Genomic DNA, 22,234 nt, shown 5'->3' with positions numbered 1-22,234 from the left:
ATATGACTGACAGTTGTGTACTTTAGCAAAAGAAATCAAAAATTTCATATAATTCTTGTATATAATAATTATCAGTATGGGGATTCGTGGAGATTTTAGTAGTTTCAGAGTTGAATTCATTAGTTGATTGAAGTTAGATCACCATTGAAAACGTGGAAGCACTAGATAGTCGTTTCGTCCCAGTATGGGACTCCTCAGAAGTAAACATACATGATCCCACATTATAATCATATTATTTTTCATGATTTAAAACGAATGAATATATTTTGGACTACTTCTCATGAAAATATCCTGAGGTATAATAAGTATAAATCTAATTTCACTCTGTAAAACTGAAACTAAACAAGTAATTAAATTCCTACAGATTATCATTAGTTCTAATACTGAAAATAAATTAATTGCATAGTTGAAATCATTAGTCAATTGAAGCTAGACCACCATCGAAAACCTGGGAGCACTGCTTGACGGCCGTTTCGTCCTATTGTGTGACTCCTCAGTGGCAGTACGCATCCACGATCCCACACTCGCGAGATCCGAACCCAGGACCTACCAGTCTCGAGCCATAGCACTCAACCGATAGACCACTGAGCTGGCCGGCATCCGACGGTGTTAATGTCTAAATTCAACCAATCCATGAAGTTGAGCAACCGTTCACCAATTGTCTCAAGTGAGTTTATATATCACAACAGACCTGCTTCTCATTAGAACTCCAGTAAATATCTCTTGAAGTCAGTCCTCGGTTCGAATCACGCGAGGCGAGATCGTGGATGCACACTGACACTGAGGAATCCCACAATAGGACGAAATGACCGTCAAGCAGTGCTCCCAGGTTTTTCATGTTGGTCTAGCTTCAATTGACTTATGATTTCAACTATGCAAATGCTGAAATCTCCACAAGACCCCTTCTGATAAATTAATTATCTAAAGTGCTTTATTACTTAATGAATTTGATTTTAATTTGTTGTGTTATAAGTTTGAATACAAATCAACTCAATATGTTTCACATAGAAGTGCAGTTTCTTCTATGAATTAGACTAACTTATACACAATGTGAAATAAAGATGACAGGTTCAATGTCATAATTACTGCTATGACAATGAAATCTCCCAAGAGAAATAATATTTCTCATCAACAGTGTGATTATACAACAAGATGTCCAATCATGATTATAAATTTGAGGGAAAAGAAAGTTTATGGAAAACACAAAAAAAGAAAATAAACTGAATAAACTACTACTTAGTACTCTACTACTAATAAAAATATGATTCATACATTTAAGTGGTTAATGTTAAAGTTTCTTTATTGTTTTTCCTATGATTCATAGAAAACAAAAATGAAATCTGGTAAGGACTAAAATAGTTAACATTGTGAAAGTGTATAATAATTTAGTTTTATAAGGTCAATGGCAAGAAACTTTTTCATTATTCTAATAAATACCATAAGAATAGTTTTATTTAAACAAGTTATATAATAAAATTAGATTATTGATGATGAGTAATCTTTAATTGGACAATTATTATAATGTAACATAAAGGGGTTGATTAAATTTGTACTAAAATTTAGTTCAATTACTTATTTGAGATGATCAAACTATAGAGAATAGTTTTTGATGGAATTTTGTTCTCTGAGCTGGATGCATGACCAAACCATCCAACTCAGAGAACAAAACTCCATCCAAATCACTCACCTGAGCTATAGAGAATAGTCTACAATAATGTAAGTAAACAAAATGATACTTTATTGAATATTCCAATTATATATGTGAGTCATAATAAATTAATTTGTATGAGATAAAGATGTGAACATTTTTAAATATCCGAAAAGGGGTTTTGCGGAGATTTCAGTAACTTTATATAGTTGAAATCGTGAGTCAATTGAAGCCAGACCACTATGGAAAACCTAGAAGCACTGCTTGATGGCCGTTTCGTCCTATTGTGGGACTCCTTAGCAGGCAGGATTTTGGATGCGCACTGCTGAGGAGTCCCACATTAGGACGAAACGACCGTCCATTGCTCCATATTTTTAAGTAATTTACAAGCAATTTGTTTAGACTGTCGATTTGCCATCAAATAATATATTCATATTCTATTTCTTATTACAGAAAATTAATTTTAAGCCCAACCATCACATACTGATCAATCTCTAACAAATGCTTTCTAATAGTAATATTAAGATTGAAAGCTACACTTTTATGCATGGGCGTCAAAAGTACTACTCAATCACTTATTTATTTATTTACTTACTTACACCTGTTACTCCTCATAAAGGAGCATGAGCCACACGCTAGCGTTTTCTATCCAACCCTGTCTTGGGCAATCTTTTCCAGTTGATGTTCTTTCTTTTCATGTCTGCTTCCAATCCCCGATGCAGTGTTCTTAAATCTTTCTCTCTTCCGTTTCACTTCAGGATTCCAGGTAAGCTCTTGTTTCGTGATGCAGTTTGGTGATTTCCATAATGTATGACCTATCCACTTCGAATGGCTTTTCCTAATTTCCTCTTCAGATGAAAGCTGCTTTGTTTTCTGCCACTGTAGGTTGCTAATGATGGTATTCAGTTAGTGGACATTCAGCATCATACATAGACAATTGTTTATAAATACTTTTACTTTTTCGATGATGGTTGTAGTAGTTCTCAAGTTTCAACTCCGTACATGAGGAGTCTTGCAATTCGCATTGAAGATTCTGACTTTGATACTAGTTGATAGTTGTTTCAAGTTCGTATTACTCAACTCCATAAACAGAATTACAAATATTAGGGTTGAAACTTTTGTCCGATTGATTGCAAGTCAAGGAGTTTACTCACTAAACCATCATCTCATTGTAACAGCATTAAAACATGGCTATATTTTTCAAACAAACAGGTTATAACCAAAAGTACCATTTTCTATCGATTATATTTAAAGAAAATACTTTTATTAGGATTGACATTTCAAAAACACAAACCACTTTACTAAAACAGGTGAAACAGATAATTGTTCGGAAAAAAGGAAGGAAATATGGCTCAACAAAAGAAAACGTCGGCATATTATTTTTCATACATGATTTGAGACATTTTGTTCATATTTCTAATAAATTTATGAAACAATATGGCATAGTAACTAATTAATTTGGTTCAATTAAATAAAAGGAAGCTAATTAACTCTCCTCTTTATTTTTCATATTTAGTATTTTATAGAATGCGATGCAATATGTATTATCTTAATCTAGTTATCACCGTAAATGAACGGTTAAGCAACTTCTCTAGGAACTTTAGTGGTTCTATGGTATTGTAATGTCTATTATAATATCTAAACTTACAAGATAGAAATATATATTGAAACTGTCATTATTGAAAATGACTATTTGTTACATTGATTATATCCCTAAAAGGTAATTTTCCCCATTTTTAAATGTTATCCTACACAGAAATGTTTATTTCTTGCACCAAGTCAATGTTATTCTTTATTTCTTGAAATTTGACAAGTGAATAACGAAAATGAGTAGAAACCTGTTATTTCTCTCATTGCATGGTTAATTATTGTTTTTTGAATTCTTCTCGCTACATGCAAAATAATAGTCCATTACTACAATGAATAATTTACGTGAATTATATTAGACTGAAAGTCAGTTAAATTAAACAAAACTTAACGAAAATAGCCTTTCGGTTCCTTAGTCAATTGTTTTCTTCTTTCAACAGATGATGTAATAATAAAATGTGAATTTCTTAATTAGTATAAACAAGATAATCGTAAATTATTTATGAAGTGACCTTGACGTTAACACATCTTTAAAATTGATCTAAATAATTTAAAATTGTATGATAAATCACATGGAGCCCTGAAGGCCAGAAGAAAAGAGGAAGACCAAAGAACACATAACTTCGAGAAATGGAAACAGACATGAGAAGAATAAACAAAAATTGGATAGAACTAGAAAGGAAGGCACAGGACAGAATGGGTTGGAGAATGCTGGTCGGCGGCCTATGCTCCATTGGGAGTAATAGGTGTAAGTAATTTTAAAATGTTCATAATTTAATTCATTTTTGTATTGATCATTTGAATCTTCCTATTGTTGTTTAGGATTGAAATTGGTCAGACTCTTATTGACATATGTTCATCTTGTGTAGATTGCCTCGATATTGGCCGCAATTGTTTGTGATAACTAAGTTAATACAAGTGGATTAGATGATTTACAAGTTGGTTTATTCACTCTCTACCAAGAAAATGTGATCATTTTAAATTAAGAGTTTGTTTAATGTTCCTATTAAAACGAGATAGATGTAATCTGATTATACTTATTTTAATCCTCATTAGAGACTGATCGCTACCACGTATGTGATCCCTGATGTCAAGGACACAACGCAACTGAAGAATATTTATTATGTAGCCAAGTGTTTTCAGATATCGAAAAGTTATCTGTACGATGCATATATATCGATTCTGTCCTCCTAATGTGGTTGTGGCCATGTATGATGTATGAAATTGAAATATAAAAAGTTATAAAAAGTGTCCTGGTAGCTGATTTCTTTAGGTGTAAAACAAGTAGACACTTTGAATTAAGAACTTTAAGTGAGCATTGCTTAAAATTTACATAGATAAGATTCATTCGCATTTTTCTTTTAATACAATAATAAATTGCCAAATTTGCCACTCTACACCATAGGCTAACTTTAGTTGGACAACCAGTGAAAATTAGGAAATCTTGAACACTTTTATCAGTCAGAACTTACCAACCTATTAGAGACCGAATACACAAACTTCCAGCATCACAACCAGCATTTCTTCTTTCCATGACAGAATGACAAAACTGTCCAGTGATTCCCTCTTTTCCAATAGTTGTCACACGAAAGTCAGTGAGCGGTGCGAAACTACAAAAACAACGGTCTAACAATTTCTCCACATCAACAAACTGTTGTGAAATGGCATTCAGTACGAAAAGTTTCAATGTAATATTGGAGTTTAACAAGCTCTTGATGAATACCACAATTCCTTCAATGTTTTTTCAATCAAAATATGAAACGTTAAGGAAATGAGTTACAAGCATTTGAAATAGAGATGGATTGTGACTGGCAGTGGAATCTAAGATGTGCGTTTCATCCTATTTGAGATTGATCACTTGGGTATATCTGAATCCTACATTTGATGTTAAATCTAGGACTCAAACGCTTTATTCACTTAGCTACTCAGTTCAAATAACCGCAAGCCACCTTATATTCCTCTTTATTTTCTGTTTTACCTTCATTTACTATGTTTTGTGACACAATTTTCTTTGTTATATTCTAACTAAGTATATTAAATCGACGTTAAAATTTAAAATGAAAATAAAATTTTCTAATTACCTTTGATTTTTACATCGGTATCTTTTTTCTTGCTATTGTTTATAACTGACTGATTAATGATGTTAGTCTGTACATAACTTCATATTCAGTTTAATAAAACTACTATTATAATGAATACTAAATTAAATATTCTGTTTATTTCACCGCAATATACACGTGTACTGACTAGTGCATGGGTATTGATAGTATTCAATTCTATATTAGTCCTATTAAGCTTTTTGAGAATATTAATGAACCGGTACTTATAGTATTAAATATTTGTCTACATAATAGGTCTTTTATAAAAATAAAATATAAAAATTTCGTGATAAGTTGAATGGGGTTTATGAAAGTTCCGGGTTTATAAAAATTTTATATAGTTGAAATCATGAACCAATTAAAGCTAGACCACCATGGAAAACCTGTAAGCATTGTTTGACAGCCGTTTCCCCCTATTGTGGGACTCCTCAGTGGCATTGCGCATCCACGATACAGTGCCGTCCAGCGCTTCCGGGTTTTCCATGGTGGTCTAGCTTCAATTGACTCAAGATTTCAACCATATATTAAAAAATGTTCCAAGAAGTTTATTCACAGAAACGTTAAAATTAGTCGAGATTATTTTTTTCAGTTTTAATTAGATACATTACTAAAGATTATTATGTCTCTGATTTCCTCTAAATCTTCTATGTTTAACTGGAAAATCCAATAATATGAAATCATTTGGTAGTATTAGTAGTAATAACAGCAGTTAAAATTACGTAAGATATCACTTTACGAAGTATAATATGTGTAGAAGAAGGTGAATGATTTGTTTAAGTTGACCATAAACAACAGAGTTGATTATCAATCCCTATAGTTAAAACAATCCATTTTTCTATCGACTGTATTATACATGAAAGTGTTATTTTGATACGCTTATATTCTATTCTAAAATAAACCCCGCGTGATGGACGGTGGACACTCATTTCTGAGGAGTCCCATACTTGGACAAAATGACTGTCCAGTGCTTTCAGGTTTTCAATAGTGATCTAACATTGATCCATTTATGATATCTTAAAGCTGAATAATCTTTACAACTCTTTACTGAAATCATATAACTTTGATGTATAATAAAAAACACGAAATATGATATGATGAAGTGATTCTCTATAAAACATAAAAATATTTCATTTAACATTCTTTCATACAATCAATGTACAATATAATAAAACACAACAAATAATATTATACATACAAATGTAGAAATTATATTTTTTCTGAAAAAAAACTAAAAAATGTATTGATTATTGTTGTCATGGTGATATTTCCTTTTACCAAAAAACTTATCATACGGAGAATTAAAAAAAAGAAAAAAAAATACATTATTATATTTTACTGACTTCTGGTGTATTTTATTGTTTTAAAAGTAAATCTATAAAAATTTTGATGTGTAAACTTACATAAGAAAGGAATAAAAAACTCTTTTTGCTATTGTCATTTTAAATAAGCAAGAAAGTTTTATTAAACTAAAAAAATTAAAAAAACGATTATCATCTATTTCAATCATTTCTGTTTAGACAAAAGGGAATAGTTTAAATGAAAAAATCCCAAAAGAACTAGAATGAATTGGTTAAAATATCTTTATTTAGATTATACTATGATTTAATATGGTAGAATAAAGGAAATATAGACTTGCATAACTAATTGATACATGATATTGAGAATCCCTAATAATATATATACTACTTGTAAGTATATAAACAAAATTGAACTTGACAGAATTTTCAATTACTCTGTTTAAATGATTGTTATAAGTTTCTTTATTATAATTATTTTGAGTGAGATTGAAGTATACATTATATTATGTTCAGTTCCTATTGTTGAATAATGAAGTAGTTCGAGGTTCAATAAATAAACGTAATCAGAAAGGGGTCTGGTGAAGATTGTAGTAATTTTATGTAGTTGAAATCATGAGTCAATTCAAGCTAGATCACCATGGAAAACCTGGAAGCACTGTTTGACGGTTGTTTTATCCTCCTGTGAGACTCCTCAGTGGCAGTGCGCATCCACGATCCCACCTCGCATGATTCGAACTCAGGACCTATCAGTCTCGCGCGTGAGCGCTAAACCACTAGACGGCTGAGACAGCATCCAACGTAATGTTTACTATTTTATCATCTTATCTTTTAAACAAACAATGAATATATGATGAAATATTGTTCACAAATTCTAAATGAATCCTAACTTGAATACAGTTGGAAAAAGTTAATTTTAATAGAAGCAGATTTATTTTTTATTTTGTATTTATGAAAAAAGAAGCCATAATCAAGATTAGAATATGATAATGGAGACTGAGAAGAATGATCATGATTGATCATGTAATCCTATATTCAACAGTCGGTTGATTACAATGAACTTATTCGGAAAATGGATTCAACTAGTTGATACCTTTTAATCACGTAATTCAAATTTCACAACTAAATTGTAGCTACTAGACGATGATGAACTTTTCTATTCATTCGGAAATTGATCAAACACATATGTTAACAGATTTCTTATTTGTAGTAGCAGGAGTAGTACTTAATAAAATATGATCTACAAATTACATTGATTCTCTTATTTTCCATTTGTTCAACACAACATAAGATGCTTTTTTGATTTATTTTAGTTGTAGAATAATACAAACAAATGTACTGACATTTACATAAACTTTACAGGCTAAGATTGTTTACCAAATTTCCCTTGTTTTTTTTTTTTAATACAATTAAGAAAGATTTACATTGTTGGAATAATACATATTATATCTATTTATATATTTCCTAGTGGGCGGTCTACTCTCCTCTACCAAGGGGTAACAAACGTAAGTAAGTACCTATTTATATATTACTTATGACAACTATAGTAGTACAACACGTACTCCTAATGATGAAATCTGACATTTCATGTTACCATTATATTCAAAACAAAAAATACACACAGACACAATAGTACATTTTTGTCTTTAATATACCAAAACACTCTTTAAATTATGTAAAAATAGAAATAGTTTCATTTAGGCATTTTCTTATCCAATCTTCATAATTAGAGATCAATTAAATGATCGATGTCAAAACCGGTTTATGATTTGTCAAAAATATTTAAATGTTTATAAGTTTCTATGTTGTTGATACCCATTTATCATCTTCCATTTCAAGATCCTTTTTTTCTTCCGAAACATTGTACGAATAATAAACAAAACAATCAAAACGCTATTAAAATCAATTTGGGAATTATCTAATACTCTATCATAAAAACTAAACTCAATACAATCAGTTATTTATGTAATACAAATAGAATCAGTAATAAAATAGTTATAATCTTCGATGAATAGATTACATCTATCTTGTCTTGATAGGAACATTAATCAAACTCTTAATTTCAAATGATCACATTTGATTGGTAAAGAGTGAGATAAATCAACTTGTAAATCATCTAATCCCTTTGTATTAGCATAGTTATCATAAACAATCAACAAATTATTTCATTTCTTATTGAGTATCCTATCAATTTTATTCTTACACATTGAAAGAAATGAAATAGATGTATGGAGTTGTTATCATTTCAACTGAATAGTTCCCTTAATACCATTCCTTAATTAATTACTGTTGGATTTAATTCTACACATGATAGGTAACTTTTTCTACTTCAATAAAACAGGATTTATAATAGACATGTAAATAAATTTATATTAGACTGATATAAATTGAAATTACTAATAATCCCCTTCTGATAATGACCATATGCTCACTAGTGACTGGCTTTATGAGGTATTTTCTGGAGTTCTAGTGAGAAGCAGTAACCAGCGGTGTTCAACCAGGTCTGTTGTGAGATAGTAGCTCACTGAAAACAATGATGGATGTGTCGCTGAATTTCGTCAATCGGTTGAAGTTAGAGATTAACACCGTTGGATGTCGGTTCAGTTCGCGTGCTAGACCGTTTGGTCCTGGGTTTGAATCTCGTGAGGCGGGATCGTGGATGCGCACTGCTGAGGAGTCTCATAACAGGACGGAACGGCCGTCAAGCAGTGCTTCCAGGTTTTACATGGTGATCTAGCTCCAATTGATTAATGATCTCAACTATTAAAGTCTATATTAGACAAATATAGATTGAAATTATTCATAACATTAATGATAGTTTATAATTTCTTATCGTAATTATATCACCAACTGTAAACAAATAATTCAATCAATGTCAATAAAAAAACACTTCATACCTATATACTTATTATTTTCGATTCAATAAGCAACGGCAAATTAATCTTCAACTTTTATTTTGTATTAATGTTTATTGTTATTTTGTTTTGCAGAGTTACTTTGTGTTCAATTTTTTTTCCAAAACAATCCCACCAAAAGAAGTGATTATTGTCAAACATTGATAGGAAAAAGTATACGTTTATATTTTACATCATTTGTGAACACAGATATAATCATTTTAAATTAAGTAAAAGTGTTAAAAAATCGTTTAGCTAATGTAAGCTTTCAGAACGACTAAATGCTTCAAACAACATTGTACAAACGGTTCATCTGCCTAGAAAACTCCCACTACCCTTCTAAATAACAGAACTATGCTTTGACGTGATCAGTCAGGTCTGTTGGTTTAACAGGGTTTGTTTATTGATGTACGTCTGTGTGTGTTATTCTTAAAAAGTTCAGTGCACTGAAATTCCTTGTTAACTGATTACGCAACTTTAATTAAAATTTTTGTGTTCATTATATGTCTATGAAGAAATATCTGTTACTTAAACTGCCCAAAGATTACAATGTCATTACATAAGGTATTCAAAAGAAAAACTCTTCGGAAATACTGATAACAATTATGTGTTCACTAACAATTAGCTCCAAGATTCAACCTCTGGATTTCTATTGGAAAGCTGTTACCAATGGAGTCCGATCCGTGTCGGGTGTGAGACAGTTATCCACCTTAGCCGATGGACGAAAGATTGAACAAGGTCATGGATTGATTAAAGTTAGACAATAATACTGATGGACGTAGGCTTGGTGGTTTATAAGTTAAGTGTTTACACACGAGGCCTAAAGTTCTGGGTCTGAATACCGTGTATAGGATCGTGGATGTGCACTGCTTAGGAGTCTCATATTAGGACGGGAAGACCATCTAATGTTTCCAGGTATTGAATAGCCATCTGGCTTAGATCGATTTGTGATTTTAACTGTGAAATCTAAAACGATTGGTTTATTGTCCATTTCTATAGTACAATATTTTTAAGAATAAATATTTAGGTGGCAAATAAAATTAACTTAAAATGAACTGTTTTTATTTGTTCATATAAGCTTTAATTAGTACATGAATAGATTCCTCAAAAAAATCATTGAATCTTGAACAAAAAATTAAATAAGACGTCGCATTAATGTTTAAACAAAAAAGCATGCTTTTTGATATAGTTGTATGGTGATTGGTGGAGATATCCAGGACACCCGTTTCGTGCTGTTCGGAACTCATCGGTTGGATGTCCCTGTATCCTAATGCTTATGTTCTCACCTAGACTCACCTTTCACTTTATACTCAAGTCTGTATGTCTCAACATCAACAACGGGTGAATGCAAACCTTGATAAATACACATAACAACTTGTTTAATCCTTTCCTGTGCTTTAAACACCTAAATTATTCGAAGTGTATCATTAAGAAACCCATTTTATCCTTAAAGCATATTGCATTTATAACTACCCCAACTATTCTTTTCGCCCAAACTTTTGTGTATTCAATAATAACTAAATTTTTTCGTTATACCCCAGTGAGTGGAGAAATTGTAATTCTGACGTTTCGTGACTTAATGTAAACCACTTCTTTAGAGTATTTCTTACTGAATTTTAATTTATACTACTATGCAAATTATATTATTCATTTACATCAATTAAAAAATACTTTTGTTTAAATTCAAAATAGAAAATCATGAGATTATTTGTTTTATTTTCAAAAAAAAAGAAAAGATTTGATGTTGTCATCGTAACAATAAAATTTGAAGGAATAAAAAAATATTCAAATTACTTGATCTATTACATCATATCATACACGCAATATATATCATAAAGATAAATGTTATAATAGTAACTAACGGTGAAAGGTACTTCCCCTTGAATGTACTTACAACAGGGAAATGATGGCTTCTACTAAGAATACTGATAATAATAGTAATATTAGTAGTAGTAATAATAATGCACGTAATGGACTCTTTATTGGCGCCTTATTTAATAGGCATAATAGAGAAAGTATATCATTTTAGTTAGATAAAAACAAAGAAACCTACGATATTTGTTTTTTTTCGCTAAATTAGGTTCTTTTTTTAAAAAAAAAGAACAACGAGAACAATGAATGTCTACTGAATTAGTAATCCCCTCAAATTAAAGATCATTTTTTTAAATAAAGAGATCACTAAGACAATAAATGGGAATAATATATTTTGCCTGGCAATCTGGTCTACGCTTTTTCAAGAAAATATCCAACATACAATATTTCCTTGAAAAAGCCTGAACCAGATTGCCAGGCGAAACGTTAGATTTACTTCAAATTCATTCGCTGAGTATTTACAAATATATTATTCCTATTTAATGTCTTATATCAACTCGGCACCCAAATACTGTGAAACTATTCGCTCTAATTTAGACGAAAGTTCTTATATAAGAGATCACTAAATTGAGTAAATATTGAGGTATGAAACAAAACTTTTCAAGTGGAATTTTGCTTCATGTAGTTTTAAATTGTTTTTTAACATTTAACAGACGCATTACAGATTTAAGGACAATGTAGAATTTTCCATTGTATAGTAGTATGTTTCTCTTTTTTAAGGGTGATTATGCTTTATTTAACTATATAAAGGTTTTTTAATTGATGAAATACACTTCCGAGTGTCAGATAAAGGTCAGTTTATATTAGCTGACTAATACAAACTGAAGTTTAATATATTTTCTAAGTATTGACGTATATATGATCGATTCCTTGGTTTCTATCTTTGTTTTAATCAGTCAGGCGTAGACAGCTTGAAAATTGAAGATGATTTTAATGACAACCGAATTGCATTAATGACCTTAAACTTACAATTCACCTAGAAACAAACTTTTATCAAGTATTCGTTCCTAAATACTATTATTTAGAGTTATGATCATAATAAAATAGAATCGGGAAATACTTTGCTATTATTATGAGATTATACAATAGTTTACAGAATACATACCTATCAAGATCGCATTTATAAAGGATGTGTATAGTCCGTTTATATCCTTACTGAAATATATTAAGTTGAAATATTTTCGGGAAAAATTAACGAATATTTCGATAATTTCAGTAATCAACTTCACAATACTCAATACATTATACTTTTTGGTTCAAAACTCAGAAAGACTATATTTGACAATTGAGTGATCTTTTTTAAGTTACTGTTTTTGACGTCTTTATTTAAACATTATATATTCGGGTCCCAGAGTGAACATCAACTCTGGGATGCACGTACATCCAGCTGACGAGTCCCAAATAGGACGAAACGCGCGTCCTGAATTCCACTGCTAGCCGTTATCCATCTTTTTTTTCGTTCTAGTAAGCTAACCAATAGAAGTGATCATCCACAGTCCTGCAAGTAGGCTTCGAACCCAGAACCTTCGGTCTCACTTGCAAATGTTAAACCCCAGACCACTAAGCTGGCATTCAAGGGTGTTAATGCCTACTCTTAATCAATCACAGTATTGCGCGACCATCTTTCATTTACTTTTGTGAGTAACTGCCTTTTTTAATAATGAAAATCTCAAAGTTTTCCAAAGAATAAACTTTTTGAGTACATTTATCCACTTAAGATAATATATGATGCTGAGATCGGTTCAACACATCATGACTTCTATGAATCTTTCACTAATGTTCTATTATATAGGAAGTAATAACTTTAAATTATACTGATTGTATCATAAACCATTTATTTAAATTAATCTTTTATAGTACCAAATACATTGCGGAAATCATCAAACTGCATCACAAAGAATGTACTAACTTGGAATCCTGAAAGAAGACGTAAAAAAGGAAGGTCAAAGAACACACTGAGTTGTAAATTGAAAACAGACATGAAAAGCAGGAATAGCAACTGAAAAAAACTTGAAAGGAATGCCCAGGACAGGGTTGGATAGAGAATGTTGATGAGTGGACTATGCTTCTCTATGAGTGGTAACAGGCGTACATTAGTTATAGTTCCAAGACGATTTTAAAATGAATTCAATTGAATAAAAAACAAATAATTTCATATTTGATAAAATAATTCTGTACCCATCTTTCCTTAACAAGCATCTTTTATTAAATCTTTTTTCTTTGAAATAGTTTATAATAAAAACTTGGGCGATTTCTTTTCAAAATTAATAATTTGCTTTAGAATAGAAAGACAATAAAATTCAGACTTTTGTCCTCATTCTTTGTTAGATTTCAGTTCTCTGTAAAATTGTTTTCACATTTTCTTTAGTTCACTCATTAATTAGACCTACTTTTTTTATAAAAATTGTTATTATTGTTTTTGTGATATTATTGAGACTACCTACCTGTTTGTTTTTTGAAAATGGATAAAGAAGCATGTCTATTGTTAACATTTAGAAACTAACAAGTTTATGAAGAAGTGACTCAAATGTTAAAAGGAAATTTGTTCAACTTTCAATTTGGTGTTAGCCACATTAAAATTTATCATAGATCGATTGAAGTTAGACACTAACACCGTTAGATCCTGGCCAGCTTGATGGTCTAAAGGTTAAGCGTTTGTGCGTGAGACTGACAGTCTAGAATTCGAATCACGAGTGCGGGATCGTGGATGCGGATTGTTGAGGAGTCTCATGCCAGGAAGAAATGGCTGTCTAGTGCGTCTAGGTTTTCAGTGGTAGCCCAGCTTGGATCGACTCATAAATTTAAATATTAAAATATTTTTAAAACGTTGAACACTAATGATTTCATTTATTATAATATGAATACAATATTCTACAAATCACTCACAGTGATTCTAGTAGCACAGATATATTTACGCTAAGTCTTCTCGTAAATCCCAAGTTTAAATTTACCCTATACATTTTATGATACAAAATTTATCCCTTTTTCTTGAATCATATTGTCTACGTCTAATATGTTTTAATACTATTGACAGTGTTACTAATTCCACTAACTGTACTGACAATATCATCTCACTATGCTAATGTAGCACGACAACATATATACCAGGTTCTACATTACTTATGGCTGATTTTTTTATAACAACTATTTAGCCAGTTTTTTTTATATACCAGTATGTATCTCAGATAGTAATCGATAATTTTAGATGACTGTGACGTTAGATTTATACATTGTATTTGTTTAAATATGTATCAAACTTATATTCCGAAAATATCGAAACATTTTTAAGTGTTTAAATGAAACACATAGACATATTTTTACAGTATTCTCAGTTATTGACTTCCTATTATTTACAGTGATTACATATTGTTCATTTGTTAATCTAAAGTCTTCTAGATATTTTGCTGAAGAGTTCGCGCTGGAATTATATTGAAAATATTCATTTCAGCATTCCATACTGTTATGTATCATTGTGGACAATGGTACATACTAAGTCTATTTGGTATTGTGTTGTTTTGAATCGTCCCATTGATTTTTAGGACTGAAATTAATCAGTCTCATATTGGCATGTGTGCATCATGTGCGGATTGTCTCGACATTGCTTTAGTTCACAAGCATTATTAGCAAAGATGGATGATGGTCAACAGTGGAATCCGGGACGTACGTTCCGTCCTCTTTGAGACTCATCAGTCTGATGTACTTGAATCCCAGAGTTGATGTTCACCCCAGAACTCAAATCCAATACTATCCACTTCAAACGCCATCATGTTATTTTTTTAGTTATTGAGTTCTGATAATCACCCCGTTCCACAACCAAGTGGCTATCAGGACTCAATAGCTAAAAGGATAACGTGATGGTTTTTGTAGCGAACGGTATTGGGTTCGAGTTCTGGAGTGAACACCAACTCTGGAATGCAGGTGCATCCAACTGATGAGTCCAAAATAGGGCGAAACTTGCTTTCTGGATTCCACTGTCAGTCATCATTCATCTTTTCTTATCCTGGTACATACTTATGTGTGCTTTTCTTCATATGGTAATATATAACAGATAACTGTGCAAATAATGGAAAATACTTCGATACTCCCGGGAAATAATTTTTTACTATCCAATATTTACTTAATCCAATAACTATATATATATAATTAGATAACAAGAATATTCATGCTTATCTGATAATACTTATCAAAAAAAAAACAAATCGTTTGCCTATACATTGTTAAAAACATACTAACAACTAATATTATTAAAGATATGTATAAGGATCTTGATAAGAGTCTGGCATATTGATCGGAATATAAATCAGAATTTAGATACATCACGTATTCAAAGTATCGAGGTTGTGTTTTGTTGTTTATTTTTAATTTTGCGCATGAACAACGGCTTTCTTACTCAATGTTTTTATTTTGGTTAACTAGTTAACATATCCTTAAAGAAATTAAGAGACAAGACTATTAGTCATTAAATACAGTTGTCTTAATTGAGTAACTATGTTATGTAATACTAAAAATAAAACATTTTAAAATACTATCACAATATGTTTTTACTTAGGCAGGCAAACAAATACCCTTTAATTACTTAATATAGTTCATATAACTAAGTACTTTCATTATATTAGTTAGTGATATAGGGTAAAAACATCCACTAGTTGATTTAAACTCGGTCAAACAAAGAACCTCAAACTGATGGTGTTTTTTTCACAACTCTATCCATATGTGACAACTTAAATTTATCAGGAACCTAATCTCAGATGGTACAAAGTCTTGTCTATTTATCAGTATAAAAACTAAGTTACAGTGAAACAAAGTATTTAGGAACAATATTTCAGCAAAATTCATTAAGTATAGATGTTCTTAAGCGCCTGAAAATTAGCGACATGTTCAATTGAATTATACTAAATATTGAGTTGTGAAGATAACCTTGCTAGCTTTAACTGGGGCGATTGGCAAGATCGGACTAATCCGTCACTCCGCTGTAAAACGGATTAATTAGGTTCAAATTTCAGAGCCAACTAAAATCTTTCTGACTACCAGATGTGTATGCTTATGTCTATGAATTACGTGAGTTTCGGTTTGTGTGCTTTTCGTATGTAGGTATATATACAAGAAGTATTTGTGTGTTACCGGTATTCATGTTACGTATATCTGCTCATATGGTAAGTGTACCTTTATATATGCTATGGGATGCATGATTGAAAACTTGTGTGCTACCAGCATGCATATAGACTATACTTGCCCCTAGTGAGCAATCTGCACACCAAGACCCTATGCAATTACATCCAAGCATTAGGTTTATGAGCCTTGTTAAACGAAAATTAATCCAGAAAAACCAGTCGGCTTAACCGAATAATGCTTGACCAACCTTAACACGGCTAGAACACCGTTCTAGCCTACTATGGTACTTATCATGTGTAACAAAGCTGTCAATCGTCGTTTAAGACTTTGTGATATTGTGTATTTTAATATCAATGCTCCCACTGCATATATACACGTATAAGTTTTTTTCATAAACACGTTTATCAATAATTTTAACCAAGTGATTTTTAGAAATTCGATAATAGACTTAATTGAAGACTGATATCAATCAAGATAACTAATGATAAATCAGTATGCTCTGTAAATCCAGTATGTATTACCAGTGTACTTCCACAACTCTGAACATGATCTAACCCAGTAGCCTACTGTCTAGTTGAGCAAACTAATCTTTAATCTTCCCCAAACTGTACTCCAACCAATCTCACTGTGTAACATGTTAACTTATTTCGAATAAAATGGAGTTGCAAAAAAACGGTCTATGTAAATAATATGTAAATTAGCAAATATTGATCATTTGATAAGTTAAGTTAATAAACAGTAATTAATGGATTTCTTTGTCTTAAACCATTATGACCAATTTGTAAATAAATAACTAAAACCTTCTAGTGACTATAAATCATTACAACTAAATCGTTATCTAGATCCAAGTATTAGAGTTCATGATTGAGATTGAAGTACTTCTCTCAACGAGAAAAATAATTGATTTTAAAAATGTTATATAATGTATAACTAGTTCTCATAAACCGAAATCAGATTAATAATGATAACACCAATAGATAGATTATATTAACAACTATCCACTGAACTCCTGGATCTTTTGTTTACTCAAGCAGGGAACTATAATTTCAAAATACGTTTTGTCAGAGAGAACTATGAGAATAAGTTAGTAATTAATGGCTGTTCCGATCAAACTTGACAATCAGTAATGCTCAAACATGACCTCACATTATATAGAGATTGATAGCTTTTTGAATTGTTAACTACGAATCTATTGGTAAACATTTTCAACTTCATTTAATCTGAATACAGTTCTACGATTACTTAATGCTACATTGGTACCTGTCTTACCATCTACATGACTAACCAGAAAATGGGAAATTCATCTAATGGTTTATCACAGACGAGCACATAATTATTGATTTACCAAATAATTTCTGGCGATCAAACGTGATTTCATACGGAGTCTTAAACTAAGCATGGCACTTTCATCCAAAATGATCTGAGTTCAGAAATTCATAATTCCCAATGCAATACATCTTTAATACCACTGAAGATGAATTTTTGATGCATATTTTGAAATAAACCGAAAACGCTATAGAATAGACTTTTAGTGAAACCCATGAATTACTGTTGGTTTATTTAAATACTTCAATCCACTCGCCTTTATGATTATTTGTTTGTTCATCTCTAAACATCACTTTAAATGATTTAACATTTTAAATATGACTGAAGGCTTCAGTGACACGAGAAAATATTACATTTATACTATCCCTAATATTTATATGTAGTGGACATGAATCCTCACACTGAATAATCCAATTTAATTAGATGAATAGTAAAACTCCTGGAGGTATATAGTAATAGCTTACAAAGAAATCCAAAGTGTATTGATCTGGTGTTACAGAACGAAAAAAATTAGTTCAATACTTCATGATTTACATTATGAATAAATTATAATTCCACAGTATCAATAAAACCAAACGTCGGGGATGGTTGAAAGAAAGTTAGGGGCAGACAAAACAAAACGTGACATCAGTCCTTGAAGTCACTAAATTTCAGACAAAACAAAACGTGACATCAGTCCTTGAAGTCACTAAATTCTAGTCTGAGCCATGTTGGCAGATGCAGACTAACTGGATGGGGTCCGTGTGACTATCGTAACCAATGGTTGGAGACTCTGGGTGACATGGCTCAGAATCGATCACAATGGCGTAAGTGTATACACTTTTTACCTTCTCTTAAACCTTGAGATTAAAATTGCTTCATATCTGTCTTCTTTCCTATACTATATTCTTATATATGGCAACTTGGACCGATGCATATATGTGTGTGATCCTACGTTGTAGCTGACTGATATATATATATATATATATATATATATATATATATATATTAAATACTTGAGATTTAAACACTTTTTTAACAAATCAAATGCATTTTAAATCATTCACAACCAGTCCATGTAACAAAACGATTAAACACCTAAAAAAACATACTTCAAAAATATAAAATATAATACATTAAAATATAGAAACAAAGTAAACTCACTTGAACTCAATGTGATTTCTTCTAAGTCAGCTATTCTAGGAAAGAAATCTTTTAGATGAGTATATTCAAGTACAAGAGAATCACTGTCAATATATGGCACATCATTATCTTCGCATTCATAACTACTAAGCACTTCTTTACCTTTATTTATGCTATCAGTTTTAATTTCATTCCTTTCTAACTGTCTCTCATTAATAGTGTTGTTAGTACTATAGTTAGCTTGATTATTGGTAATGTTTTTACTTAAAGAATTATATTTATCTGTGGAATGTGAGCAATCATCCTCCCAGCGATAAGTTTGATTCTGTAATTCTAGATCACGTATTCTTTGTATTACAGTGGAATTGTTTTTATCGACATATTTTGAATAAGGTAAATTTTGATCATTGTAAATTTGTTTATTCTGTATAAGGATATCACTTTGGCATGGATAATTATTGTCATCGTTCTCTTCGTCACCATCTAATTTGTCGTCATCCTCTTCATCATCACAACCGTAGTCATAGAAACTTCTTTTCTCTTCCATATCATCACTATTTTGACAATAAATCCCTGTTGAATTATTCAGTTTCATATCACGACTCAAATATTGTGGAAAAAATCTTCTACGTGCCGGAGATAAATCATCATGATAAGAATTACTATTTGCTCCTCCACTTTTTATGTTTTTATCTGGACTAGAATCATCATTACTAATAGTCTGATTCAATACTCCTTGCGAATCTAATATAGAACAATTACTTTGTTGTCCATTTTTCACTTTTTCTAATATACTACTTAATTCAGCATCTGATTTTATCAGTAGATCACTCACTCCAACAACAGCTGGAGATCTTTGTAATGGACGAAATAAACTATTAATATTATTATTTAATTTTGTTTTTAAACTTTCCGAATAGTTTGACTGTTGTACAAGATTAGACGGTTTGCTAGAAAATTTCTCATTAGGGTGGGAAATTTTTACGGTATTCATTTCTAAATTCTCAAAGGTTTGATCATCCTGTTTTTTAGGATTTCCGTTACTAAGTTTGATGTTTACAGGACAGTTAAAATTTGTCGAGGATATTTTAGACTCATTTAATTCATTTTTATTCAAGATCAAAGGACTTTGTTGATAAGAATATGAAAACAATTTTGAATAATCTATAGGCTTAAAATCAGGACTTTTAACATGATGATATGTTATCGGTTGATTATTGAATGTCATTTCATTTGAATTAAGTTCTTCTTCATATAATATGACAGGTGGTAAACTGTCTGTTTTGTCTTTACACTTTTTATACTGACGACACAATGATGAGGATGATGATGTACTAAAGTTTGCCTGAAGAGGACCTACTTTTGAATGGATGTCATCTTTCTCTTCCGTATAATATTTCTCAGATGGATTTTCAGGGGTAATATAAATTGAATAATTAAAGTCATTGTTAGTCGCTGATAATGTATAGGAAAAGTCACGTGACACCGTTTTAAATGTAGACAGACTCGTATGATTGTTTGTTTGACTTAAAGGATAATTATTTATCTGTGAAGTAGTATGTCTGTCTAATAATCTAGACTGTTGTGTTTGATTAAGCGTGTTTGAATTATCATACAAACCTTTAATGGAGGATCTATGATCTGTGGAATTTTTCGATAAACTACCGGGTAAATAGCTTCCATCATGACTGATATGTGGCGTAATTAACAGTCTGTTATCTTCATGCTTATTATCACAATCTTGGAGGATGTTTGTCGATGTATAGTTCGGGATTAAGGGTCCAACTGATTGATTACTGAAAGATGAAGTACATCCAGCACATAATGGTTTCTGCTTCACCATGTTTTTATAGAAGTCTTTATGATGACCTTTCATCGCATCATTACTTGTTGTTACCATATTGGGCATGAATTGAAAGGAGATTGGATTCTCTATAAATGAGTCATTTGATGTTTTGTGTGGATTTTCATTAGAAATTGGATAGTGATTAGTAAAATTCTGTGTAGAAAAATTAGAAGATGTGAAACTAGATTCAACACTTTTCATTGGCTGAACACATAGATTAGGGAACTGTGCTTTTGTGGAATTCTGTATTAATGCTTTACATATGTTATTTGTATTGGATACAGAAACAAATGGATGAAATGATGATAAATTTTGTGATGAATTTGATGGTTGTCTAAACAAATCAACAGTGTTTTCAGGTATAAAACTATCTTTTATTAATTGACTTGATATATCCTTTGTATTACCGTTTGAAGTACATTTAAAATTACCACTTTCATACATAACAGAATATTCAGGAATATTTTCTGTATCATTTAAATGTTTAACATTTTCATTTAATTTATGATAACCTAAAGAAGATGTCATTGTTGGTTGATTTGGTGTTAATGTCCAACATAATTGATTTTTACCATAATCAGTTGATAATATTAATAATTCTTCATCAGTTATTTCATCATTCCATAGTGGTAAACCAAAATCTTTATGTATTCTATTTACTTTATTCATTATAAATCCTTTTTGATTTTCTTTAAGCTCTTCATGTATTCTATCAAGTCTTTGAAATGTACCATCATTATTACCATTATTATTATTACTATTACCATTATTATTACTATCAGTAGTATTAGTAGTAGTAGCAGTAGTATTAGTGGTAGTAGTAACAATTTTAAAAAATTCATTTCTTATTATTGATGAATTCATTTCATTTGATAAATTTTTCTGTAATTTATTGTCATTTGAAAAAGTTTTTTGATTATCCAATGTAACAGGTAAATTTATTGTCCAAAAATCATATAACTGTTGATTACCATTATTGATCTTTACACCATTATTATTACTATTATTATTAGTAGTATTATTATTATGATCCAATAATAGGTCATGTTGTTTAAATTTATCAAATGTATTATTACTATTATTATCATTTATCATTATAGTAGGATAATTGGATGTAAAATCATTTTCGCATATTTTTAATTCTGTATCAGTACAATAACTTATTTGATCTATATCATATAATTCATTATTAAATGTTCCATTATCTGATGTTTCTAATTCACTTGTCTCTTCAGCAATTGTTTCTAAAAATGCATTACTATATGATGCAATTAATGGTAATTCAATAAATTTATTATTCATTGATGATAACATTTCAGGTTTTGTTAAATGAATATAATTTGTGGTATTCTTTTTATTGTCAACAGTAGTAGTAGTAGTAGTAACAAGAGTAGTAGTAGCAGTACCAATAGTAGTAGTAGTAGTAATAGTAG

General features: G+C 30.7%; 1 protein-coding gene across 1 annotated transcript; it reads right to left on the bottom strand.

Annotated features, from left to right (window-relative positions):
* Positions 1-13,215: 13,215 nt before the first annotated feature.
* Positions 13,216-21,470, bottom strand: Smp_018440 (hypothetical protein; the record flags this gene model as incomplete). The annotated part of the gene is made up of 3 exons (XM_018798935.1): positions 13,216-13,312; positions 18,977-19,809; positions 19,900-21,470. The coding sequence occupies 3 exons, from the start codon at positions 21,468-21,470 to the stop codon at positions 13,239-13,241; spliced, it is 2,478 nt and encodes an 825-aa protein (XP_018650774.1). The 3' UTR covers positions 13,216-13,238.
* Positions 21,471-22,234: the final 764 nt, after the last annotated feature.

This window comes from Schistosoma mansoni, chromosome 3 (genome assembly GCF_000237925.1).
Source record: "Schistosoma mansoni strain Puerto Rico chromosome 3, complete genome".
NCBI lineage: Eukaryota > Metazoa > Platyhelminthes > Trematoda > Strigeidida > Schistosomatidae > Schistosoma > Schistosoma mansoni.
The sequence above is the reverse complement of the archived record's forward strand: the minus strand, read 5'-3'. Positions and strand labels throughout refer to the sequence as shown.